We start from the raw sequence: 26933 nt of genomic DNA on the forward strand, positions 1-26933 counted from the left end.
TTTAATTTTAGACAGAACTTGTTAGATGGTGTGCACGCAGATCCTATTAATTTTCTGACATGTTTGCCTTGGTTTGATATTCATTAGGTAATTTCGGCACAATAGAGGCGTAATTCCTCGAGAAATCTTCTGTTTTGCCGAGCATGCGAGCGAGTGCCAGAGACTCGAGAGCATCAATAGCTGATGATTAGAGAACTTATGTAAACAAGTACTTGTGATCGGAGGAGCGGCGGCATTTGCATGTAATTAGGAGCGAACGCTGGGGAAAGAACTTATTGTGTTTGACTCGCATTAAACCTTCTGTTTAAAACAAAAAACATTTTATATATATATATATACACACACACACACACACACACACACACATATACACACACACACATATATATATATATATACACACACTCCAGCCGGGGAACGCGTGCAGAATTAAGACAGGACTCATTGATTATTATTGTCAATTCCACCAAATAAACTGAAACGATCTGAAATGAAATTCCATTCTCAAATAAATGAAAAACGCCAGACATGTCTTGCGTGCTTTTCGAAGAAAATAATCAACAAGTTGGTGTGACGAAGTGGCGTCAACATTAAACCAACCCCCACAACCCCACTCGATGCAGCACAAACAATTGAAATATTTCTGCATTAAAGAACATTGTCCTTCCTGAACTACTCACACACTGGACACTCCTTCCGTCAACCTTAATTTACAAATACGACCTGGGATTGAGTTGTTACTATAGAAACGATAAGCCACGAGTCGCAGACAGACAGAATCCCGACCAATCAGATTCAAGAATTGCATTGAATGCATCTGGAAAAAAAAAAAAAAAAACCTAGCTTTTTTTTTCCGTACTAGAAATTCCGAAATCATTCCGAGAATTCCTGGCAAACTGTTTAGCAGATAAGTGACACCTGAAGCTGCCTGCGAGTCACCGCGAGTGTAACTGCAGTTTTCTCACCCTCGCATGAGCTCGCAGGTTTTATTAACCCACCATTTTAAACAAGAACATATAGATCTATATATCATCATCATATAGAGATCACCTGGGGGCGGGGCCGAGAAGGTTTGATTGACACGAAAAGGCTATTTCTACAATGACACAAGCTGCTGCTCGTATATCGTACCCACTACCATATACACTGTCGAACTGAAGCCCGTCATATAGTGAACAAACCGTCTATAAATACAACAGCAGGCACATATTGACAGAAGGGGGAGAAAAAAAACAACTTATGATTAAATACAGACAGTTGTTGTTGCACTGTAACATATTCACCAGCTATAATAAGTGGCCGATATTTTTTTTTCTATTTATTTACACTACAGCACTCTGATTGGTCCAGAAGGTGTTGATTTATTTCCTATAAGAGCAGCAATTTCTGTTAAAATTTGTTAGTGTTCCTATGGTAACAGCTAGTCCACTGGACCTGTGTATACTCAAAGGGTCATGGGGGTGGGGGGGAAGGAGATGATTTGGCATTTTATGGAAGGAGTCTCCAGTGTCAGTGACTGGTGTCACCTTTACATTCTTCTCCACTCATTATTGTGACTCACGATGTTACGAAATTGTTTAAAATCCTGGGATCCTGGTTTGTTCAAATATGAGATAATACAGCGAAAAACAAAGAAATAAAGAGATAGTAACTCGTTGTTGTTACTCGAGAGCAGGTCGAAATAATGAGATATTTACTGGAAGTAACGACTTCTAGGAACTTAAGATAATGAACTCTCGTTAAATAACGAGATACGGTCTAGAAAATACAAGAAAGTCAAAATCCAGAAAGTGGAAAACTAGATATCTCGAAATACTGAGTCGAAGATAATCATAAAAATTTTTTAAAAAAAATAACAAAGACAATATCTTGAAATAAGGAGTAAAAAAAATTCTGAAATAATATTTAGAAATAATGTGGAAGTTAAAAAAAAAAAAAAAGAATAACGATTTATTAAATAAAACGATCCGAAATTAATTTAAATTAAAAAATGAGATGCCAAGTAAAAATCGTAAGCTATTAAGCTCAAAATCTTGTCAAAATATTCTTGAAAAATATCAGATATATAAATACATTTTTGAAAAAAATATTGTGATATTAGGGCTTAAAGGTGAAAAATAACAAGATGCCAAGTCAAAATAATGAGAGAAAATAATGAGATCAACTCTCTCAAGTCAATATAAAGGATTTGGTCAAAACAAGAAGATATCTTAAAATATTGAATAAATTAAAAAAAAAAAAAAATAGAGTTAAATTAAATATAACAGCTTTGTCAAAAAATAGCAAGAGAGTAAAAGTCAATAAATTTAGTGATAACAGAAATCGAAGGCAGAAATTTGAGTTAATCGAGTTAATTAGAAACTCCTTCAGCAACCAAATGACGGTGCAAGCTTTGCTTTTTCACTTTATTAGCTCGCTTAATGATTATTAATAAGTGAGGAGTCGCTTCGATCATGTGAGCAGCTTGCGATTTTATCACCTTGTACTAATACGTGTATTATAAATCAACATTTTTATTCCATACCCAAGATCTGTCCTTTCATTATTTATTTTTGAACTAACGAGCTAACACCAAGTAAGTGGGATCAAACCTTTATTGTTTGAAAACTCTTTTACAATACAGTCATTATTTATTTTTATTTTTTTTTATTTTTCTTAACTTGTGCAATTCGATGAATAATATACAATGCCATGATTTCGAATCCAAGAACACACATCAACGGACAGGAAGTATTTCGTTTCTACACGTTGACGTTCTCTAACAGTGGGAAGATATGTGCTGCTAATTATTTCCGTTTTTGCGCTCGTTCTCCCGCCAGCACAACTGCTTCCCTTTTGGATCGACGCGTCTCCCAAAGTGCATTATTTCATTTTTTTTTCTTTTTTTTTGATTTAAAAGATCGCAGAAAAGCTTAAAAGGGGTTTTTACTGCGTCGCCGTGTGACGGGTTTTATTTTTTTAAACCTACATACCCAATTACGACACATCCAGAGTTAAAGAAAATATAAGTATGAGTGCATGCCGTGAACATTCGCTCATAAACATTTACAATAAATGTGTAGTTTTAAAACCTTGCGTGTTATTTCATAGTGATAATGACGCAGTCTTTTCATAATGTTCTCTTTCCACGAGTGAACAAAATAATATTAATAAGAATATTAATAATTATAATGAAATAATATATATATATATATATATCCCTCCGAATAGATTATTATTATTTTTTTGTTCATTTTTACAGACTTGCTCTATTCAAGTCATAATATTTTGGTCCACATTTACAAACCTCTGAATAAACAGAGGTGTAAAAAAACAAACGAACAAAAAAAAAAAAACAATTAATAATAATTATAATAAAACGGGTTGCCACAGAAAATTAAATAAAAGAAAGAGTGATAATTCTGAGATTTCTGAGTGAAAAAAACGAAGAAAAAGGAAAAAAAGCGATATAAACATTCTAGCTTGTTTTCTTTTTGCTTGTTTTTGTTGTTGTTGTTTTTTGTCTTTACAATTTTACACCTTCTTATTCCATGGCACGGCTTTAACTCGGTAGAATTTGGTGCCCAGAGGAACTTTGAAGCGATTTTGGGCCTAAAGAGAGAGGGAGAGAGAGAAAAAGGCCACACACACACACAAAATTAAACAGGCATAACTGCTGTTAATGACAGCACTTTTACTTAAGGTGCAGTTCAGGATGTTCTTGACAATTTTCTAAATTTCTATAATAATAATAATAATCATAATAATAATAAATATGATGGTTTTACCTTTTTTGCCTGACAATATTCCTTCTCCATGACTTTCCCCAGGACCCAGGGTCGCCTCGTAGCTCCAGCTGCTGCAACAACAGCAACAACAAACAAAACAAATAGTATATAATTTGATCAGGTGTGGGATTTATAAATATATAAATAATATCAATAAAAAAAATTTAACTATTTAAATATTTTTTATAAAAATAATTAAAAAAACAACAACTGTGCTGTGTGTATTTCCCTCACAAATTAATACCTATTTTTTTTAATTACTTAAAAATATTTTATAAACTTATACATTTATTGATAAGTATTATTATTATTATTTTATCACCAAGTTGTAGCCTGAGGGCAGAGGCAGTGTTCGGGTGAAAACCAGTCATCTCCAGGAGACACTGAGCTGACACCACACTAATTATCAGGATTATCTATCTATCTATCTATCTATCTATCTATCTATCTATCTATCTATCTATCATAAGATTACATGGTTGCACAATTATTATATTTTGTATCAGATCTGCTATTTATAGCATGGATTACATTCCAGGTCAGTTTTTTATGCCTGTATGTAGTTGAAATCAAACACTTAGAGTCCGGAGCTAAGTCTAACTGATGATCTGTTGGACTTTTAAGCATGTACAGTAAACAGGAAGCCATTTCAGGAACCGATATTAATAAAGGCTTGGTGTCTACAGACGAGGTGAAGGTTTTGGTGCGGCTCGTGAATCCTCTTTGCCCGAATCGTATATGACGTACCTCTGCGGTTTAATCTGATACTCTGATACAGTGCTGCTTTGTTGATTTCGACGTCTGTGATAGATATCTGCTTTATTATGAATGTTTTAGATGCTGTGTGTGTGTGTGTGTGCGCGTGTGTACAGACCAGGCTTGAGGTCCAGCGCAGCCAGAGATTCCGAGTGCAGGAAGTAGAGAGTGGGGCCGACGGTGAACAGAACGTAATTATCGTGCCGCTCGTCAAGGATTATGAGGACCAGATCGCCAACCTGAAAACTGCGAAAGAAAATAAATAAATAAATAAAAAAAGGATGAAATTAAAATAAAGAAAAAAAATAACAGGTTTAAAGAAAAAAAAAAGATGAAGACTTACTCTCGAATAGCGATTTTCTCCGAATGCCTTGAGGACACGGACGACATGCTCTGGGACATCTGAACAGAACGGGAGACGTTTTACATTCATTTAACACAGACATTATCACATTACACCATTCTCTACAAACATGTTCATCCATCAACAATCACTAAAACACAGATAGATAGATAGATAGATAGATAGATAGATAGATAGATAGATAGATAGATAGATAGATAGATAGATAGATAGATAGACAATGCCTTATAGATAGATAGATAGATAGATAGATAGAGACAGATAGACAGACAGAAAGAATCGATGTCTTAATGATACACAGACAGACAGACAGACATAAATAGATAGACAGAGAGAATCGACGTCTTACTGACAGACAGACAGACAGATAAATAGACAGAGAGAATCGACGTCTTACTGATAGACAGAAAGACAGACAGACAGAATCGACGTCTTACTGACAGACAGACAGACAGACAGATAGATAGATAGATAGATAGAGTCTACACCTTGTGCATAGTTAGACAGATCAATAGACAGCCAATGCCTTACAGATATATATATTATAGTTAGATAAAATTACATTTAATTATAAAACACATTTAATTAAACATTTCAGTTAAGTTTTTCTGTAAACGTCGACATCATCTGTAGAATTTAATAACATTTTTTACACCACTGAAAATGATTGACAGCAGGTTGATGTGATGAAGCCCCGCCCTAAAGTGCTTTATTCCTCTTAAACCAGAGCAATTTGTCAATTTAATTTATTATTAAAGTCACAGATGCCGGACACTTTTATCCGATTATAGTTACGCTCTGTGGAACGGGCGCCATTAAGTTATAGGAGCTGCAAACACACAGATCTTTACTTCACCAATAAAACCACTCTGACACCAAATCAACCTCAACATCTGTTTATCATCATGGTTCTTACTGGATTATGTGGCATAACACTGTTGTTACTATAGAAACGATAACGTTGTGCTTTCTTAATATAAGCCTGTGGACTTGCCGTGTTATAGGACACCTTCCGACCAATCAGTAAGCGAGATTCCAAAAGAGGTGTAGTATCTTGCAAATGGAAATATTTTACAAAATGCAAAACTCGACGTCTTGGTTAGATTTAAGAAAATCAAAATAGACACATAAATAAAACCTATCATCATGTTGTTACACCACTATAAAGGTGAAATGATGACGCTGGCATCGCTTTGTTTTTTATTTGATTTAAAATGGCAGGTTCTGTATATCTGAGAATGTTAAGCAAATTGTTTTCTTTCTATTTTGGGGTGGGTTTTTTTTTGGAGCTTTGCCTCTCCGTTCCTTATCTGGAAAGCACTATTCTAGTCTCTTGTCCTTCTTGACACCGTAACATTTTCTTTCGCTCCTCCAACTGGCTAACCGGCAATTTGCACGCATGACTCCTCATTCACTTTCACTATTTGCCAATTGCCTCATACTAGCGCAGGAAAATAAATGACCCAATGTTTTGTGTCCTTGAGGGCTAAAACAATCAAAAAAAAAAAAAAACCCCCACAAAGGCATGAATGTTAAAATGAATAAAATGATTTCTCCCCTGATCTTTATCTAGCCCTGTTGTGTTTTAGGACTGAGTGGTAAAATGGTAGACATACAGTGTACTGTGGATTTAAACAGGATAAAGCGGACAGTGGAGGTCAGGGCGTTGTTTAATTTGGTTATAGTGCCACCTAGTGGTGTTTATGAGCAAGCGTCAAACTCATCGAGTCAAAATGGTACTCTGAAGCAAATTACCTTCTCATTCGGACAGAACGCTCCTCTGGGTCATGCTCTCTACTACCACTACGGATACCTGTTAAGCTTTTCATACAAAATAAAATCGATAAATAAAGATTAACCCTGTGTGCAGGACCGGTCCTGCGGGACAAGCTGACTCGATCACTTGTATTTTAATTAAGGGGGTTGGTAATGTGCTGTTCGCCACCTGAGCGACGCCGCTCCGCTAATTCAATGATTAACAAATTAACACGCTTCTCCGTATCGCAGGATTCGTTCGCTTGTTGTTTGCAAGTCTTAGACGAGTTTATTAATACCCATTAAAACATTCCTAGTGCTATTTTCACAGAGGGAGGCTCTGTGAAAAGTTCCTCTAGAACAACGTACCAGTCTTTGGCTGAGCCTCTTGTTCTCCTCTTCTTTCATGTGCAGCGTCTGGAAGGGAAGTCATGCGAGAAAACAAAGGCGTCAGTTATCTTTATCTTGTCTCACAGTAGAAGACTGGAAGTGTAGAAGAAGATTATTCACTGACCCTTTCCAGCATCAGTATCCTTTGCTTCTCCTCTGACAGCATCAATGCGTTATCACTGCGAGAGAAAAAAAAAAGAAATCTAACTCATCCCACTGGTTTCACAAATTATCTTTGGAATATTTCAATCATTATAACTGAGCAAGAAACATTTAAAAATTCAACTACACACAGTGACTGGATCCATTTTCTGTTAGACACTGAACATACAAACAAAGCTCAACAAAGCAAAAACAAAAACAAGCGAAAATACTTAAAACGTAAACTTATTTAAGTTCTTAAAAAGCTCTTAAGTCATTAACTCAAATAAACCTTTGTCTTTCCCTCTTTTTTTGTCAGACCTTTGTCTTTCTCCCTTCTCACGGCTCATTTTAAAGATCGGATTGTTGGTGGGTGGGGAATTGGGTTATGGTGGGTGGAGTGTCAAGTGAGTTGATTCAGAGTCGAATCACTTTCTCCCTGTAATCAGACTCACTTGTACCTGTTGTTTTTGTTGTGCATCATTGTGTGTAAACGCTGCATGAGTGAAGCTTGCTGCTCTCTTGATCACTGTATCTGATCTCTCTGATCTGATCTCCCAGTCTGGCCAAAGAAAGCCACAAAGCTCTCTGGAAATACACTAAATTGGCAAAAGTTTTTGGACACCCCTCCAAATCATTGAGTTCAGGTGTTGGGCTCGGCCTCTTAGTTCCAGTGAAAGGAACTCTTAATGCTTCAGCTTCATACCAAGACATTTTGGACAATTTCATGCTCCCAGCTTTGTGGGAACAGTTTGGGGATGACCCCTTCCTGTTACAACATGACTGCACAACAGTGACCAAAGCAAGGTCCAGTTTGGTGTGAAGGAACTTGACTGACCTCTCACCTATAATCTGTCTCATTCTACAAAGAGTCATTTTCTTCAGCATGGTGAGTTCAACTCTGTGTATATTTTGTCTTATGTATATAAAATCAGATGCTTACTGGACGGTCATCATGCTTGCTTCAACAGCAGAGTCCACTCTATCGTCGTCTCGCAGCGCAGCCACAGCCCCCAACCTCTCCGGATCTAGTGCAGGTAGAACGGGGATTTCTGTGGGAATGGGCCCACACGCTCCAAGCGTCTCCACGGCAACAGCAATGGGATTGGGCACAAAGAAAGCGGAGGAGACGAGGGCGGCGCTCCGGAGGCGGTTGAGCTCCTCCTCTAGGTGTTTCTTCTCCTGCAGGATGGTGGCGCGGTCCTCAGAGAGAGACTCGATCAGGCCTGACGGTACAAAACAAGATGATCAGACCACAATCACTATTATTATTATTATTATTATCATCATCATCATTACACTAGACTCTCATGCACTGGGAATAGAGCTGAAATGCTGTACTTACTCTTATCCTTCTCCTGCTGTAGCGTCACCTTCTTCAGCTTCTCACTCAGCTCACTGATGATCTGCTCCTTCTTTAATTTCTCCCGCATCAGTACAGTGTTGAAATTAGTCTGGAGACAAAAAAAAAAAAAAAAAAAGTGACATTTTCAGGGTACAAGATGCCCGTGTTTGGAAAGTGTGTTTCCTGTCGCATTTGGAGTGAAACACACGGCTGAATCAGGTGTGTTAGACCGACTTCTAGCCAGATGTGGACCGTGTGCAATCGATTATTTAATTGGTCTGGAGTCAAACGGAGGCAGAAAGATTGATTTTTCCATTTAAACCAGTAGGCAAACATTTAAGATGGAAGAAGTGTAAATAAAATAAAATAGATTCGTGGAGGCAGTGCTAACATTTTGAAATATTTTAATAGAAGAGACGTTACTCGAATTACAAAGAATAATTAAAGAACTTATCCACTAGCGGGTTGTCAGGCTTACAGGGAAAAACAACAACAACAACAACAACAACAACAACAACAACAACGAAGCAGACAGTAAATGAGTCAGAAAAAAATTCAGGCATTGTGTAAGTCAGTGAAAGTTTTTCTTTTGTTTTAAAGGTGGAATTTTACAAAGGTCTTACTTGTATGAAAACCCATTAACCCATGGCCTCAGCACAAGTGTATAAAAACAGCGGTAATAGTTTGTATTTGGATGGACCTCCTGTCGGTCATTTTATACTCACTCTACATGCTGTCGTAGATCCTGGGGGTGTAGCTTAGTGAACCGGCCGGTTTAAAGGCCTTGGCTCATGGAGTTAAAAAAAATTTTTAAATGTCAAATCCACCTACTGGACCATCAGTGACCTTTAATGAAATGGTACCATGTTCATGGTGGAGATGTGCATGACATCTAACTTGTTCAGTGGACAATCCACGACATTAAACGCACATTCCATCTACTGTATAGTTCCATAAAGCAATAAGTGATTGGGAAAGTCTCTTGTGGACGTACGAGATCTACAGTTAGTGAGCTATGAGTGTATAGATGTATAAAGAAAACGGTCTCCAGTGTCTCCTACCTGCTGCTCAGCAATCAGCGAGGTCTTCAGGTTCTGCAGTTCCTCGTTCTTCTTCTTCTCCAGCAGCTCCAGCTTGCCCAGGAGAGACGCTTTTTCTTCGTCCAACCTCTGCTGCAATGAGATGTCCCCGACTTCGCTTTCTCCAGCCTCAGCTCCTCTGCAACATCACAGTCAGGGTTAGTGGTTTATACATCAGTGTAACGGTAAAGAAACTACGAAACAATATAACACAGGAAAACATCAACAAACTTAAATACTGAACAACAAATAAACTAAAAATAGTTAAAAATTCAATTTCAATAAAAAGGAGGCTGACTGCCTTAAAATCAAATCCACTTTATTCCAAGAAATTCGCTTCTTAAATAATTCTAGTCATGATCAATGAAGAATGTTTTAGCTCACTTACTTGTCAGTGGATTGTCTTTCCTCAAGTTGAGTTTCAAGTAGTTTAATTTTCCCTAATAGCCTTGCTTCCAGCTCCTCCTTCTGCAGTAAGGCGCCCTTCTCCTCCTCCACGGCTCTCAGTGTCTCCTGACGCTCCTGCTCCAGCTGCCCTGACAGGAGGCTGTTCACGGCCTGCAGGTCGCTGATGGCGGTTTGCAAGTCGCGCTCTTTATCCCCGAAAGCCCTCTGCTCCTCCTCTCGTTCCTTGTGTAAGGTTTTGAGCTGGTCCTCCAGCTGGTGCTGGATCTCCTGCAGGCGTTCCTCGCAGTCCTTCTCAGCGTCCTGAGACTTCTGTTTGAGTGCTGAGAACTCCTGACGCAGCAGCGTGCTCTCCTCATCGTGCCGCTCCACCAGCTCGGAGATGCAGTGGTCCTTCTCCAGACGCATCAGAGCACGCAGCTCGGCCAGGCCTTGCTCGTGCTCCTCATTCTTCTTCTGTAGCTGCTTCGTCAGCACCTCGACTTGCTCCTGGAGAGCCTTTGTCCGTGACTTCATCTCAGCCTTTAGTGACTCCTCCTGCTGGTTCTTGGCTTCCTCGTATTGCAAGCGCAGATCATCCATTTCAGTCTCTTTAAGTGCCATTTCCACTTCGAGTTTGCACCGGGCGTCGGCCAGCTCGCTGATGCGTGCCTCGTAGTCCTTAAAGCGGCACTCGTGCTCCTTGCGCTCAGTCAAGTGTGCTTCTGCGAGTTCCTTCAGTCTGGCTTGGTTCTCGAGGTTTAGGGCGTCTAGAGCACTCTGACTGTCGCGTTTAAGGATCTCCATTTGAGCTTGGTGCTCCGTTTTCAAATGAGCTTCCAAGTCTTGCAGACGGTTCTTCTCTGCGCGCTCCATTTCTCTGCGTATCTTCTGCTCGATCTCGACTTGCAGGCATTCCAGTTGGTTGGCAAGAGCGTCTCTGGAATGCAGGGTGTCTTGGAGTGCCTTGCTGTGCTCAGAAAGGTTCCTCTCCAACTCCTGGATGGCCTGCTGGTGGCTGCTGCGTACCTCCTGCAGCAAGCGCTCCCTCTCGCCTTCCATCTGAGCCAGCTCTTTCTCTTTCCTCTCCACAAGCCCTTCGAGCTCGAGCATGGCCCTCTGGACATCCCGGACGATCTTGTGGTTCCCTTCCAGCTCGTCACTGAGCCGGAGGATGTGCTTTTCGTGATCGTCTTTCAGCTTTCGGAGTTCGTTCTCGTGTGCCTCTCTGAGTTCCTCTTCCTGACAGCGTCTAACGTTGTTGATTATGCTGTGGATTTCCACACTCATCTTCTTCAAGGCAAAGGCAAAGTCCCGCTGCTCTTTCATAACAAGTCCCTGGAAATGACAGAGGTCATCCTTAACTTTCCTCATGTTGCTTTGCGACTCCTCGGCAGCTGAACGGTACTTGTCTATGGTCAGCTTGAGGGTCATGATTTTGGAGTTCTCTCTCTCAAGCATGGTCGTGTCCTGGATCCTTTTGCTGTCTATAGCATTGATGACCGAGGAGTAAAGGGACTCGACCATCATCTCGGGACTCGTCGGGTCACTGATGGGATTGGGTGATGTTACGTTCCCTTCGATGACAAACTCATTGACCGCTGACATGAAGTCCGACTCCGGGCTCTCGGCTAAAGAGTCCAGGTCCAGAGAACCCTGCTGGAGCACGGGATCCATGTTGGGATGTCCGATGGTTTCAAAGTCAAACGTATGGGCATCTATACTGTCAGGGGACAGATCTTCTAACGGAGCTGGAAGGGAGAGAGGATGAGTGGGTGGAGACTGTATGCTGAGGGCGAGCAGGGTTTTAGAGGAGGTGGGAATGGTCTCTGTTCTGCTTTCCAAACTGGGTCTCTGTGCACTCTGGCTCCCAGAAACCTTCAAGGACAAAGCAAAAATTGTCATAAGAGGATACATTAAACTAAAAAACTATATTAAACTAAATTAACCTTAAATAAAAAGCTCTGCTGTACCTTCAGTTCACTCAGTAAGTCTGTGATGGTTTGAGACATCTCATCTACACTGCGAGCTGCTTGTACCAGCTGATGAAGAGCTTCTGTGTGGTGGTTTAACGGCTCAAAATCACATAGTGATGGAACCCTGAAAGATAACAGACAGTGTGACTATGGAAAATATATAAAAATTAACGAGGCAAAGATTGTATTGGTGTTTTAGCCCAGGATATTTATCCTATGAAAACCAGAAACCAAGGCTCAGGAACTAAAGATCAGATACTAAACACCAGGAACTAAAGACTAGGAAACAAAGACCAGGAACCAAAGACTAGGAACCAAAGACCAGGAACCAAAGACCAGGAGCCAAAGCCCAAGAACTAAAGACCAGGAACCAAGGCCCAGGAACCAAAGACCAGGAACTACAGCTGTAACTAACGATTATTTCCATAATCGAATAATCTGGCGATTATTGTTTCGATCAATCGATCATCATTCATTTGTCATTCGCTGACCATGATTTTCATTATCAATTTGATCGGTTCGTTGTTTCAGCCCTACCAGGAATGAAGGCTCAGGAACTAAAGACCAGGAACCAAAGACCAGGAACCAAGGCCCAGAAATCAAAGACTAGGAACCAAAGACCAGGAACCAAGGCCCAGAAATCAAAGACTAGGAACCAAAGACCAGGAACCAAGGCCCAGAAATCAAAGACTAGGAACCAAAGACCAGGCATTTAATCCTTAAAGAGGAATAGTCTTCAGCTCAGAGTTTACACATTGCTAACATGATAAGCTGCATTTATTTTATCATCCTTACTTTAACAGAGAATAAAATTAATGGCTGTTGAGACTCTTTATACCTGCTATAACATACGTAACAACAGGACCTAACTTGTTTTGTGGACATTCATTAAATATAGCTATAAATGGAACATATTGTACTGTATGTTGTCCTTAAATACATTAAAAAAAGTAATAAATTGCTGTCATGTAAGAAGATTATAAATATATAACATATGTACTAAAAGCACTATAAATACAAGTGCCACAAAGATAAGAGTAGAATTAAATGTACCAAGATTTCACTGGTACTTTAACCCAGGGAGTGTTTAGCACAGGAAATTAATCCTGGGAAGCCCGCAGGAACTAAAGCCCATAAACTTCAGAACATTGTGTTGTTCTTTAACCCGGTTTTGCTCAGGACCACACTGTACCTCTAACAGCACGTCCTCATCGGTTTTATTCCTCACCAAGCAATCACTTCTCTCACTCCTGCTCATGTGCTTGGATGTTACCTGAGAAAAGGCTGCACTTCAGCAGGACAGCAGCTCTTCAGATACTGCAGGTCGTTCAGGGAAATGTCCGGAAGCTCAAAGTCAAACTTGCGAGGCTTTCTTGTCTGTATGGGGGGGAAAAATGAGCAAGTGAAAGAGTGATCTGAGAAAAAAAGGAAAGAAAGAATTCTAAGCTATACTATGACATGTTCAAACACTTACACAAAATGACGAAGGAGGCCACGAGTCGAGTCCACGGAACAATCGATTTCTGAGGAACGACTTTCCTACAAGGCAAAAAAGATCTACTTCACACTGGCTCCTGGACCTCCGTGCTTTTTATCCATGTTTACATGAAGCTCAGCAGATTTGTGGAGAACACAAACAGTAAGCTCGTACTTACTGAACAGCTTGCCAAAAGTCTCCCTTTTGGCTTTCTCTGCCTCGTAGAGGTTTTTCCCATCTTTCACCAGCGCACTGGCCCACTGGGGGAAACACAAAGCACAGAAAGCATTGCTGCTCAGTGCGAGTGCTACATGTTAGGAATACAGAAGGAATAAACAGATATGGAGGATATGTAGTAAATTCTGTGTGGGTGTGGGCTAGATTGAGCTGGACTACTGTATTAACACTTAATATTGTGTGTTGTTATAGAAGAGAAATAAAATTAGAAGAAGCCTTTATCACCACACGTGTATTACAACTAGAGCTGGGCGACTAATCGTTATTATCGATTAATTCGAATTTATGGTTTATGTTGAAAAACCAAAAATCGATTTTCTGATTTCACTTTGGTTTGGCAGAGTGAGCTTCTGTAGTTCTGCGACGCAAAGAGCTTGTTTCTAAGAGAGGCGCGGTTTCTTCATACGCGCTGAAAGACGGGGAGGAGCCGAAAGTCTGCCGCCGTTTTCATATGAAATTTAAAGGGGACTGAAGCGATCACGAATTTGTGTAGAGTTTATGCAGAATCGCAGAATTCTTAGGGTGGCTGAATAGAAATGTTAAAAATGGCCTAGCGACGGAAACGGCGGCAGACTTCGGCTCCTCCCTGTCTTTCAGCATGGTCTTCAATCCGACTGAAGAAACCGCGGCGTCGCAGAGCGAGGATCAGAGGACAAGTGTGCGTGTGTGTGTGTGTGTGTGTGTGTGTGTGCGTGTGAGATCAGGAAGACTCGTATTTGGCTTGTTCAGTACTCAAATGTTATAAAACACATCTATGCAATACAGTGGAATGCTGCTATACGTTTACCATCCTACCCTGTTAGTCAAACTTTTATTTTATTTATATTTTTTACTATTATCCCCGCATTGGGGGTGGAGTCCCCCTTAAATGAAAATCCTAGGCTCACCCCTGATTGTGCCCGTATACACAGATGTAAAATGCTGTCTGGCACCTGTTTGTTTTTATTTAGCGTGTTAGTTGAATGTTGAACTGATTTACAAAATTGTTTTTCTTCAGGGATTCTTTTCCAGGTGACAATTATTTATTTTATAAAAAGTGATTTAAGTTAAGTCTGCAGTTTGCACTTTACAAATCCCTCATATTTTGTTATATTACTTTATTTTACTAGAATAATTAGAACTTTATTAGTAAGTTTGCATTTTATAAATCCCCAAAAAGGGTTTTTATGTTGTTGTATTGATTATTTGTTTTTCTAAAATAACAAAAAAAAAAAACTTGTTAGCGAAAGTAATTTTGCACTTTTAGTCCAAATTAGCAGTTCATATGTTTGGTTATATTGTTTTTGCTCAGATTTAAAAAAAATGTATTCTATAGTCTCTAGTGTGTTATTAATTTTTTTTTTTTAAAGAAAAATAATCGTTTTAAAATTGAAAATCGAATTTTGTTTTAAAAAAAATCGGAGATTCAATTTTTTGGCCATATCGCCCAGCTCTAATTACACCATAAGGGAATATCTTACTTTGCATTTCCCAGCTGACGAAGCTGGGGTGAAAGCTCAGGGGCAGCTATGATACAGCAGCCCTGGAGCTCAGAGGGTTAAGGAGCTTGCTCAAGAGCCCAACAGTGGATCTTGGCGGTGCTGGGGCTTGAACCCTGATCTTCAGATCAACAACCCTTAACCTCTTGAGCCACCACTGCCCCGTGCTGCTGGGCTGTTGTGATAACGTTAACTCCTTCTTCTAACACCACAGGTATTCACTAATAATAAATATTGCAGTTTTTATCTGTTTACAGTTACATTTAACGGGTGGGAAAAATAAGCTAGCTCTTGCTCTCAATTTCACTTTGCTTTACACAGACCAATGGGCCTGTTAGGATGACTCAGTTGGTTAAGAGCGTGGTGCTAATAATGCCAAGGTCGCGGGTTTGATCCCACTACGGGCCATTCAATGTTTCCTGCAATGGTTATCTACACTGAATGGGCAAGTGGTTAAGGCTCTGGGTTGTTGATCTGAAGATCAGGGTTCAAGCCCCAGCACCGCCAAGCTCCACTGTTGGGCACCTGAGCAAGACCCTTAACCCTCCCTGCTCCAGGGGTGCTGTATCATAACTGCCCCTGGCTCTGACCCCAACTTCCTCAGCTGGGATATGCAAAGAAAAGAATTCCACTGTGCTGTACTAAAAGGCTTCAGACATTCCTTTAAAGTTAATAAGACTAAAGAGCAACACAGTGCCTGGAGACTCCTTACATAATCCCTCCATATCAGCGATTATATACGTTTTATTAAATAACAGCAGTTTTGTTTTAATTTTCATTTTCTATAAATAAGATGCTGCTATAAAAACGATACTGTATTAGAACTTGTGCCAGGGTTTACTGTTACACACATACTGGCCAATCAGAATCATGAATCCATGCGCACTGCCCTACAGTAAAACACAGAGTTAGGAATTAAAGAATAAGTCAGTGGATTATGGATCACCTCACCTCTCTGTAGTGTTTAACGAACATTTTCCGACGCACCACCTCCACCACGGCCAGGCAGTACATCTGCGGGACGGTACTGAGGGCCTCCACCACACGCACTCTCTCCAGCAGCTCAGTCAGGAGGCGCAGCAGTGCTTGTAGCTTCTCGCCGTTCTGATCCGCATGCAGCATCACGTAGCAGCACCATCTATAAGCAAGGCATGACATGTATTCTGACACCACGTCTACCTGAAACGCATTCCTACTACAGTCGCTGCTCGTTAAGCAAAAACGTCGAGCGGTATGGCGAACGTCCTTACTTGAGACGGACTTGCAGGTTGTTGGCCAGTTCCTGTTTGGCAGTCGTACACTTCTGCTTAATGTCCAACAGCTTCCTGTGGTTGGTCAGCATGATCATCAGCTGATTGGCGTGACTCAGACACAGGTCAGGCAGCACTGAGTTATCCTTCAGGTTTTCAGCCCTCATCTGATTGGCTAAAAATCCCTGTGAAAAAGAAAATCATGGCTAATGTAAAAAAAAAAAAACAAACAAACAAAAAAAACCCAGAAAAGTTGTTTGCTCTAAGAAAAAGAATGAGCCGTAATGAGATAATGAAGATGTGCCAAACAAAAAAATAAAAACAGCGTACCTGAGCGAGCTCCTTCTGTTCGTTCACTAGCTTTTTGCAGCTGGCAATCATTTGGTCGAGTGCATACAATCTGTCTTCCAGCCCCTTTATGGCCTTCATGTTTTGATTATCCAGTTTGGTAATAGTGTCCCGGCACTCGAGGAGGAACGGCTGAATAATCCGCGGATCGAGCTACAAAAATAAGAGCACATGCTGGCGTGAGACAACAACAAATGCGAATCATTACAAACGTTATACAAGTAACTTTAGCAGAATAAACGTCGGGTATGACGGTTGATCAGAATCCACGAAATATCCAAAAATGCTGCATATTAGGACATTTTTTATGCTTCATCTTTGACGAACTCACAAATCTGATTGGTTTGGAGGATGAAATCTTAAAAACATGGTGTAAGGAGACGTTTCTCCTTGCGCTTACTCTGTTGATGGAGTCGAAGCACTTCCTCACTACAGCCTCAACATCATTGGGACGGTCCTGTACATTGATCCAGTCCAGCAGCGTGACGTTAAACGATGGAACGTCCGTTTTTTCCGTCTCCTCCTGCTCCTTTTCTTCCTCCAGCGCCTCCTGCAGGCCACTGGCGCTGCTGCTTCCCGCTCTGCCCGGAGATGCGGATTCCCCTGAAGCGGGAGATTTCTGGTCCTGCTGGGCCTCCGCAAGGCCCGAGATGGCCGACTGGGAGGACGCTCCTTCTTCGCCGTCGGGTTTGGGATGTGGGGAGCAGGATTTCTCCAGGCTTTCTCGGTAGCTGTGGCGGGTCAGACACTCCAGCAGAGGGATTTTCGCCATGACCGATACGGCCGTACCGAGCCTGGAGGTGTACAAGCGTTGAAATAAGGTTACAGGTGCGAGGTTTAAAAAGAAAACATTTTACACTGTAGCTACTCACTTTGTCAGCTTCAGTTTGATGTCTTCGAAATCCTGTTGGTAATTAGTGTAGGCGATGTCGAACTTCGAGAGCAGCTTCTGATAGGATGTGGTGCAGTCGTCCAGATTGGCCATGATGGCCGCCCAGCCCTGGTGCTGAAGGTGTTCATCATGGACCAGGCGTTCACAGAAGGAGCACAGCTTCTTGGCGACTTCAAACATTTCCTTGGGGGAAGAAAAAAAATGTTAAAAATGAGCACAACATGAGCAGAAATGAGTGACCAGAATAAATAGATCTTCTTCTGCCCTACAAAATGCTGATAACTCTTCAGTCAGAAAGATTAGCAGGCGTATAAGCCTTGTTATTAAAGTGTGTAAAGCGTGAGGAGAGTACCACGGCGAGCTGCGTCCGCGAGGCCACGGTGTGAAACACGGCCGGCATCATGAGCGACTCCTCCACCTTCATCTCCATCTCATTCTCCACGGTGAAGGTGGTCTTGGGGATCGTCGGCGCACGGTCACACAAGATCATCTCTTTGTTGAACAAGAAGATGGGGTTCGTATCCTTAGATGTGAAAAGAACAAAAAATAAAGAGATAGAACAGGGTTACTTTTAAATGAACTACTCCACAAAACAAACTGCTGCTGTTCAAAACTCAGTGGGTGGGGCATTCACTTTCTCCCCTGTCAATCACAGCAAAATTAGGCATCTGTGAGCTTGTGTACGTGAAAGAGGACAGACAGAGCTTTCATCAGTTGGATTTTTTTTTGGGAAAAAAAAAAAAGATAACTAAAGTAATTCCTAATTGTTTAAGAATGCACTCAACTCGGCTTGTCATAAGAAGGAAAAAGTTATCCAAGTCGTTGTATTGGAACGAAATGATTAGTTTTACCACAAAACGTCCACCTCCCTGGTTTCAAACAGCAGATAAACCCTAAACTAGAAATAAACTACGTGTTTTTGAGGTTTAGATGCCTTATATCTCACACACACACACAACTCACCGTGCCTGCACTGTAGCTACACACTCTCCTCTCGGCCACCATACACTCGCCTCCATTAACCACCAGCACCTGATGCTGAGCAGCGATCTTGTACTTAGCCTGGATTGCATGTTTAAGGTCCAGAACACTACAAGAGAGAGAGAAACATATAGTCCTTACATTATATTGCCAAAAGTATTGGGACACCCTCCAAATCATTGAGTTCAGGTGTTGTTTTTCAGGGGCTGGGCTCGGACCCTTAGTTCCAGTGAAAGGAACTCTTAATGCTTCAGCTTCATACCAAGACAATTTGGACAATTTCATGCTCCCAACTTTGTGGGAACAGTTTGGGGATGACCGCTTCCTGTTCCAACATGACTGTTGGTGCACAAAGCAAGGTCCATAAAGACGTTAGGTAATAATTAGTCACAAATTAGTCTCCATACCACCAGACGTGGTTACGTCATTCGGTATCCACATTACTCATGATATCTATAAACTCTTCCTCGCTTCCAGAGCCGACTTACGTTTGCACCGCTAGCTCGGTGTCGAAGGTCAACATGCTCCCGTTATTGACCTGGAACACGTACAACTTCATATTGAATTCTCCACTCAGCTTCCCCGTGGCCTGGCTGCTTCATCTAGTCTGTGATGCTCACCTGAGGAGGAGAGAGGAAAAGCCTGGGATTGAAATCTTGAAATGACATGCATTTGAGCTCGTTACGAGATGATGAACCAGACCTGTGAGCCAGGAAATTCTGAGATCTTCACTTAATATACGTCTAATCATAAACCGCTTTTATTTACCAAAACTTGCCAAGAACAAAAAAAAAACATTCCTTAACATACCAGTCAGAGATCAAAGCTGTAGGTTTATGTTTTCAGTCTTCAGGATGGCTAAAACACCCTATCACAACACATACATACAATCTAATTATTTTAACAATTATGGAATTAAAAATATAAAATCTATTCTATATGAAAGCGAGGATGTATTTCCAAAGAAAAAATAAAACAGTTTAGTTCTATCCTGTGATCTAATGTACAGAAATACTTCCAGATGTGTACTTTTTACACACACACAATTTCACTAACTGCCTGTCTCTAGAAATCACAAACACAGCAGTCTATCCGCAAAATCAGAAGACGGAGATCAGATCTAGCGGGCGTGTCGCTCTGTGTGGGTCACATGACGACGACACGTCTACAATCTGGGCTTGACAGAAATCAGCCCCAGCATCTAATCTTCGCCTGTTCATTTTTTCCCCCACGCACAAAAATAATCTCATTAAGATGTGGATTATTGTTAAATTGACATATTACACTCTTTACATTTAAGCCGTCGCATCTCAAAACACACCCAGATGATTTTTTTTAAAATTCACGTTTATAATTATGTCTTAAAGTATTAAATTTTACCCTGCATCACTTTCGCAACCTTCGGGGTGTTTTAAAGGCACTTTTAATTTTTTTTATTATTTATTTTTAAGTCAGATCCAGGCGAGGTTGGTCAATGAAGGCATGTTACACTATGACGCCCCCCACGTGACGTAATGAGGAGTGAACCTGAGGTAACAAAAACACAAAAACTACCTTGACATTTCATCTGCAGTTTAATACAGGAGAGAGAGAGAGAGAGAGAGAGAGAGAGAGAGAGAGAGAGAGAGAGAGTAGTGTGTGTGTGTGTTTACTAACCGAGCGCCTACCATGGAGTATTTCAGGCTGAGTCATGTTGTTTCCTCACCATTAAACTGAACCATTAAGGAACAACTGTTTACTTCACGAAATAAACACTTCATGGTGTTAAAGGACGCAGTTTGGGTTAAAATACCAACCTAAAACTGTGTATTTAAACAAACAAACAAAAAAAGTCATCAATAACAGCAAAGTAATCAGCTGAACCTCTACGCTAGCTAGCACGCGCTCTCCTAACTGAACGCTTTCCCTTTCAACGCGGACAATGTTTATATAATATACTGTATCTATAAAGGAATAATGTAAAGAAAATTGAGCCAGAATACGTTTTTAGAGAGGCAAGCTTCTGCTTACATCGTTACGCTTGGTTTTGTAAAGTGTAGAACCTTAAAATGTCCTTTAATCTCCGCGTTACGAGATAATGCCGTTAGCCAAGTTAGCCGTGCTAATATCTGCATCTGTCAGATGGGGTTCGGAGTCGATTCAGAACACGAGTCGATTCCGATTATATGATTCCAGGAATCAAGTATAGAGTCGATTCTCCGATTCTGAGCGGATAAATAAATAAAATGAGAGTCGATTCCGTGTCGATTATTTTTTACTTATCATGTTCATCCATAATGCAATGTAAATATTTTCAATGTCCAATATTACTTATATACCGAGTATAAGAATAATTTAATTGACTAACTGTTTCCTCGAAAGACTAATACAAAAAATACCCTTAATCTACACTCAGTCCATTAAGAAACAGAATCGATTCCAAGTCGGTTGATTGTTCAGCTCAAGTTCATTCACGCTAAAGTGGGATTAGTTCCAAGTTAATATTGCTAATATTATTTACTTTGGGGTTCGGAGTCGATTCCGAACATGAGTCGATTCCAATTATATGATTCCTGGAATCAAGAATAGAGTCGATTCTCCGATTCTGAACGCATAAATAAATAAATAAAGCTAGAGATTCGATTCCGTGTCATTATTTTTACTTTTCATGTTCATCCATAATGCAATGTAAATATATTCAAAGTCTTATATTACTTATATACCGAGTATAATGATAATTTATTTGACCAAGTGTTTCCAAGAAAAACTAATAAAAATACTATTAATCTACAATAAGTCCACTGAAAAATAGAGTCGATTCCGTGTCGGTTGATTGTTCAGCTCAAGTTCATTCACAATTAAGTGTGATTAGTTAAGAGTTCCATGTTAATATTGCAAAAATATATTTACTTTACCAACTGTCTGCTTAATAAACAAGACAACATATACACTTCATCTATAATTAGTCCACTGAAGACCAGAAAGTCGATTCTGTGTCATTTAATTGTTCTCATGTTTGTGTACAATGTAAAGTGTAATTAGTTCTGTATATTTATAACTGGTGTAAGAATAACACACTGCCAATTGTTTTCTCAAAAAAAACCCCACCATTAAGCTAGACACTCCCTGTCCACTTTATTAGGAACACCTTTACATTTATGTAGATATTTAATCAGCCAATCATGCATCAATAATCTGCATAAAAATCATGCAGATACAGGTCAAGAGCCCATACCTTTGTGTGTACCAACAACCATGCCACAGTTAAAATCAGACGTTTTGATGTTGGATGTGATGAATCTCTTCACCTGTACCGTGATGGACTGATGCATAAATGAGCAGGTGTACAGGTGTTTCTATTAAAATGGTGTGTATGTAGTTCGCTAACGAATAGAGTTTTGATTCTATACTATTTTTTATTTAAGTTCATGTTAACTATTACTGCGTTGCTCCGTTTATATTTCAAGACAAAAATAATTTCTCTATTTCACAAGACACTAACATCCAAAAGGGAAGAAAAATGTATGAATAATATTGTTAAAATCAGTTAAATTCGCCACATTCTTTATGATGGACATTGAGAAAGATTCCCCGTTTAAAGGGTGTTTTTTAAGTGCCCTTTGTGATGCAACAGAAACTAAAATAAATCCTTTAACCTGGAAACTGTTTCTGTAAACTTAGAAAAATAAATTTTTAAAAGTCAGACTGGCTCTTTATTATTGTTATTATTATTATTATTATTATTTACAGTCACGTGTCTTCCTTTCCTGGACTCTAAACTCCAAACAATATTATGTGTATTATGTACATTATGTGGAATCGACTCGGAGTCGGATTCGGAGTCGACTCGGACAGCAGTAGGTACCACTGACCCTATCGACGTAAAACGCACCAAAATTTCAGTCTGAAATCATGATCTATACATTTTACATTCTAGAAATGACCGGGTAACCCTCGTGTTTTTCCCCCTACGACCAATCCTAACTTGCTAGCAAGGATAAACGTAAATAAAACCAGCAACAAAACGAGCTCTTGCCTACAATGTCATAAGGTCCAGCCGACATACCTTAATGCTAATAAGCCCAGACAGTACGCTAATGTGCAGATTTTAGAGTTAAATCCATTAAAGTCCCTGTTAAATACCTGTTAATTGTCGATGTCCATCCTTCGCGTTGAGACGAGCAGCAGCAAAAAAGCTCGCGTGCTCCGAGGCTAACACTCCCTGGCTAATGCTAGCTGCACATAGAGAATGTTATGCTAGCTGGATTAGCTGCCGGGCTAACAGGCTATCGATAATACCCGAGCAGTGAATACACACGGGCTTTGCTCTTCATGAAGGCAGAAAGCCGTGCCACTTCAAATCTGACGCGTACTCCTTAAAAACCTATCTCATAAAACATTACTCTAAACACTACTAACAATAACAATGCTTCTTATCCTCCCAAATGTCAATTCTGTGTGTCTCATTAGCGTTATTCTCAGCCCCAAGCTAACTGAACAGGCTAACACCCTTCCACAGTGTTAGTGCTGCTCTCTGTTTTGTTGTTGTCGTCGTCGTCGTCGACCTTGACGTCATTGTGTACCGCAGTGCATTCTGGGATGGAGCACACACTCGGCGGCCAATTCAACAGCACTTTGCAATTAAAGCACATCACACTTTTTTATCCAATTAGAGCTACACCTAATGTCCAGGAGACAAGTTACGTCTTATCACTCACGTTATAGCAGCTATAAAAAAATCTCTGTCTGTCTGTCTGTCTCTTTCTCTCTCTCTCTCTTTCTGTCTGTCTGTCTCTCTCTCTCTCTCTCTCTCTCTCTCTCTCTCTTTCTGTCTGTCTGTCTGTCTGTCTCTCTCTCTCTCTCTCTCTCTCTCTCTCTCTGTCTGTCTGTCTCTCTCCCCCTCTCTCTTTCTCTCTCTCTCTCAAAGATAACACAAAAACACAGCATGTCAGCCTGTTACCTTGAAATTGTGACACAAATGTGCTGGGAGACATGTTGTAGTGCCTTATAGTGTGTCCTCACGGTGAGGAAAATGTAATGAAGTTGACCTTCAAATGTAAAAATGTGATGAAATGCCAGCTTGAGTGGCATAAAACACCCTATAAAGTGACCTTACAGGTGAGAAAACGTGACAAGATGGTTCTATGGATAATGTGTGGTGCAATGCCCTGTAGACTCATTCTGCATGAAAGAAAACACTCCAGGTGGATATAATGTAATTTAAGTAGCGTATTGGCTGCCATTCAAATAGAAAAAGTGATGCCATGCCCCCTAGGGTGCCACTATGTTCCATATTAGGTGCCCCTTTGTGTGAGTCAGGCCCCCATCCAGTGGAGAATACATGATGCAGCAAACTTCTGAATTCTCCTACATGCAAAGAAAATGAGATGACACGCCCTCTAGGGTGCACTTGCAGTATTGAATATGTGATGCGGTGCCCTATAGGTTTCTTCTGCATGCAAGGAAACCTGTGCACTCTAGGTTGCCTTTACAGTCTTGGTAACATACACTAGTGGGAAATAGAAAAACGTGAAGAAATGCCCAGTAGGGTGCCTGTATACATGAGAATACAGGGTGCAGTGCCCCAAAGGGTTAAAAATGAGCTCTTTTTGACACCTTATTTTTATTTTTTCTTAAACATAAAACACCAATACCCCCCTACTGCCATCTATTTTTCCCCTATTGTTTTACAATGGCATCACAGTTCATTTTAATGACTCATTAATAATTTTACAGACTTTAATTATATATCATTGTCCTTGCCAGACTAGGTGACTCTGGAGTGACCTTGCTTTTGAATTCTGGATTCCTCACTTTGTGAATTTCTCAACTGACCCCTAAGATGTCAGTATAGGTGACGTCGAGCGTCAAGAGCGTCCTTCACCGTGTATTATTCCGAACTAGATGATGGCCATCTGATCCTGAGACCAACTGTTCATCTCCCACTGAGGAACGGGGATGGGCAGGGGGGAGTCTTTAATCTAAACAGAGGCTGGACGTCATCGCTCGACCTATAGACCGACTGGACACCTGGACCCCTACTGTGTCTGAGGAGCGTCTTTATTTAGAGGCGAGAAAATCTCCTTCTTGCACGTGCAAGAGACACAGCGCAGTTCGGATGTCATAGCAACTGACTAAATCATATTTTACAGAGGGATGCACTTTTTCAGTTTCCTGAAGAGAAGGAACGACTGTTTAGAGCTAGATTTGGCTGAAGCGGATTTAATGAATAGTAGCCACGCCCACTAATTAGCATATTTGTTTGTGTCTGCCATGTATTTAAAGCAATGCTTGCTACTCTGAAGGAATTCCTCATGCATTATGGGAAGTTTACTGTAACTCGGTGTGTGGTGGCAGTTTTCTGAGCTGAATGATGCTGACACTGTGCTCGGACTGCTGCTTATGGAACCAGTGGTCAGCCTTGTTGCTATGAACCAATCCCCATTTCAGAATAATTACTATTATTAAAATACCACTTTGTGGGTTACACCCATGCAGCCAAAAGAATGTTTATAAATATTTAAATCACCTCCACCCCTCTCACCGGGCACACCCCTCCCCATTGCAGTCCTCATACATAGCTTAAAATTTCATTCAAAAAGCTGATTGGCTGTTATTGTATCTGCCTTAAAGGAATGCAGCAAAACTGCCCTTGTGACCCGTCTGCTCAGTGAGTTCTCCAAAAAGCACTTTATCATAATCTTAGACATAGCTCATCGACATTCCGGCCTCGAATACGAACCGGTCTATTCCTCCAGGAGGGAAATTAATTTTGCGAACGCACCAACTGACAGTTTAACTACCCCACCATGTTGTTCTGCATGTGCATTTACATAAAAAAACGATGTGACTGGACTGCAGAAAACTCTAGCTGTAGACCCAATGACACTGGAGTCTGATTACATTTACATTTATTCACCTGAGTAGCTCAGGGTTAGGACTTTTTGCTTAACCCCAACAGCGAGGGTTCCGATTTTAACTGCTAATGAGATGTTCGGGGTGGGGGGGGGACTTGGCAAAAATAATCAATGACACAGTGGTGTAACAAAGCTGTGACTGACAGCTTGTTTTTATTTCCTGTAGCGTCATCAGTCTTCTGACAATACTCAAGACCACATATGTTGTGGAACATATGCAAAACAAGTTCCTTCATCATGCCTTATGTTAAAGCAGCTGTAAACATCTGTTTTGAACCTGACACAGTAAAAAAATTTAGCCAAGTTTGCCATGTTGTTACTGAGGAGCCGCAATATGTAAAAGTCTTACTTGTGTTGAAAACATAGTTTTACAAAGCACTGACACTGGAGACTCCTGCCTTCGAATGAGCAGCTTAGACATGAGAGATGTGGCAACCTTACCTTACCTTACACGCTCATAAAGGTGTGAAGTGTTAATAATCTATATCAGTACATCATCATGGTAAGATGAATTTAAGAAATCAATCAAGAGCAAGAAGATGCTCAGTTTCTCATGCTGTAATAAAAAGAATTTCTCTGGTAAATGAATAAGTCTCAGTAAATTCAAACAATATACATTTTCATTAATTATCCTTTACAGATCTTATTAACTAAAATGACTCTGAGAAGTCATTAAAACAAAACTGAACCGATATCCGTCTTCTCTCACCACAGCGTTCAATTGTAATTCATATAAAATTGTGTGATTGTGTGATTCTCTCTCTATATATAAGAGAAGCTGCTGAAAGAATAAAAAAAAAACGTTCTTCATATTAGAAGACTTTTTAATAAATACTGATCCTGAGGTGATTTTCTGTTGTGGAGCAGATCCCCTAAAGGGCGATGCAATATTCATGGCAGATTTGTGTGAGCATGGAATCTTCTTTCTCGCTGTGTGATTGTGGTTTTACCAAGAACTACGATGTACAGCTTCAAGTACTTTTTTTCTCTCATTTACTAAAGCACCAGTGTCAATCCTTGAAGTGATTTCTTTTGGGAACTTCTAAAAAAAGAGGATAAAATAGTAGCATATGGCTGCTGACTTCAGTCTTCTCTCTAAAGCCATATGAGCAAAATATGTACATGAGCTGTCATGGATACCAAACAACACATTTGCATAATAAATGATGTCAAATAAGAAGAAATATTCCCTTGAAAGAAGCCTTTCTTTGTCATACATAACAGCAGAATTCTTTCTTTGCATATACCATCTATGGAAGTTGGGGTCAGAGCACAGGGTCAGTCATGATACAGTGACCCTGGAGCAGTGAGAATTAAGGGCCCAACAATGGCAGGTTGACAGTACCGGGGCTTAAATCCCAAGACTCTGAGCAACAACCCAGAGCCTTAACCACTTGAGCCACCACTGCCCTGAATG

At 40.4% G+C, this 26933-nt stretch overlaps 1 protein-coding gene across 6 annotated transcripts; it reads right to left on the reverse strand.

Annotated features, from left to right (window-relative positions):
• Nucleotides 1-2576: 2576 nt before the first annotated feature.
• rb1cc1 (RB1-inducible coiled-coil 1) lies at nucleotides 2577-23157 on the reverse strand. 6 transcript variants are annotated; one of them, XM_058392404.1, is made up of 24 exons: nucleotides 22743-23157; nucleotides 19431-19488; nucleotides 19109-19240; nucleotides 18603-18729; nucleotides 17992-18162; nucleotides 17620-17822; nucleotides 17148-17541; nucleotides 16730-16900; nucleotides 16400-16584; nucleotides 16101-16287; nucleotides 13613-13694; nucleotides 13432-13496; nucleotides 13231-13334; nucleotides 11955-12081; nucleotides 9986-11859; nucleotides 9580-9736; nucleotides 8519-8627; nucleotides 8117-8399; nucleotides 7157-7211; nucleotides 7012-7059; nucleotides 4867-4925; nucleotides 4642-4769; nucleotides 3768-3838; nucleotides 2577-3591 (listed from the first exon to the last, which is right to left on the reverse strand). In XM_058392404.1, the coding sequence occupies exons 3-24, from the start codon at nucleotides 19177-19179 to the stop codon at nucleotides 3514-3516; spliced, it is 4749 nt and encodes a 1582-aa protein (XP_058248387.1). In that variant the 5' UTR covers nucleotides 19180-19240; nucleotides 19431-19488; nucleotides 22743-23157; the 3' UTR covers nucleotides 2577-3513. The 6 variants fall into 6 exon arrangements, with proteins under 6 accessions (XP_058248387.1, XP_058248415.1, XP_058248368.1 ...); XM_058392432.1 differs by lacking the exon at nucleotides 19431-19488 and having other exon boundaries at nucleotides 3768-3835; XM_058392385.1 differs by lacking the exon at nucleotides 19431-19488 and having other exon boundaries at nucleotides 22743-23156.
• Nucleotides 23158-26933: the final 3776 nt, after the last annotated feature.

This window comes from Hemibagrus wyckioides, linkage group LG01 (assembly GCF_019097595.1).
Source record: "Hemibagrus wyckioides isolate EC202008001 linkage group LG01, SWU_Hwy_1.0, whole genome shotgun sequence".
In the NCBI taxonomy this organism is placed as follows: domain Eukaryota; kingdom Metazoa; phylum Chordata; class Actinopteri; order Siluriformes; family Bagridae; genus Hemibagrus; species Hemibagrus wyckioides.

Excerpts from the sequence above, each read along its gene's own strand:
- rb1cc1 (XM_058392404.1), bottom strand. The coding sequence starts at position 19,179 with ATGAAGTTGTACGTGTTCCAGGTCAATAACGGGAGCATGTTGACCTTC. Across the intron at positions 13,695-16,100 it reads TCGTTAAACACTACAGAGAG|TGGGCCAGTGCGCTGGTGAA; the intron begins GTGAGGTGATCC and ends TGTTTCCCCCAG. Across the intron at positions 8,400-8,518 it reads ACAGCAGGAGAAGGATAAGA|GCCTGATCGAGTCTCTCTCT; the intron begins GTAAGTACAGCA and ends TTGTACCGTCAG.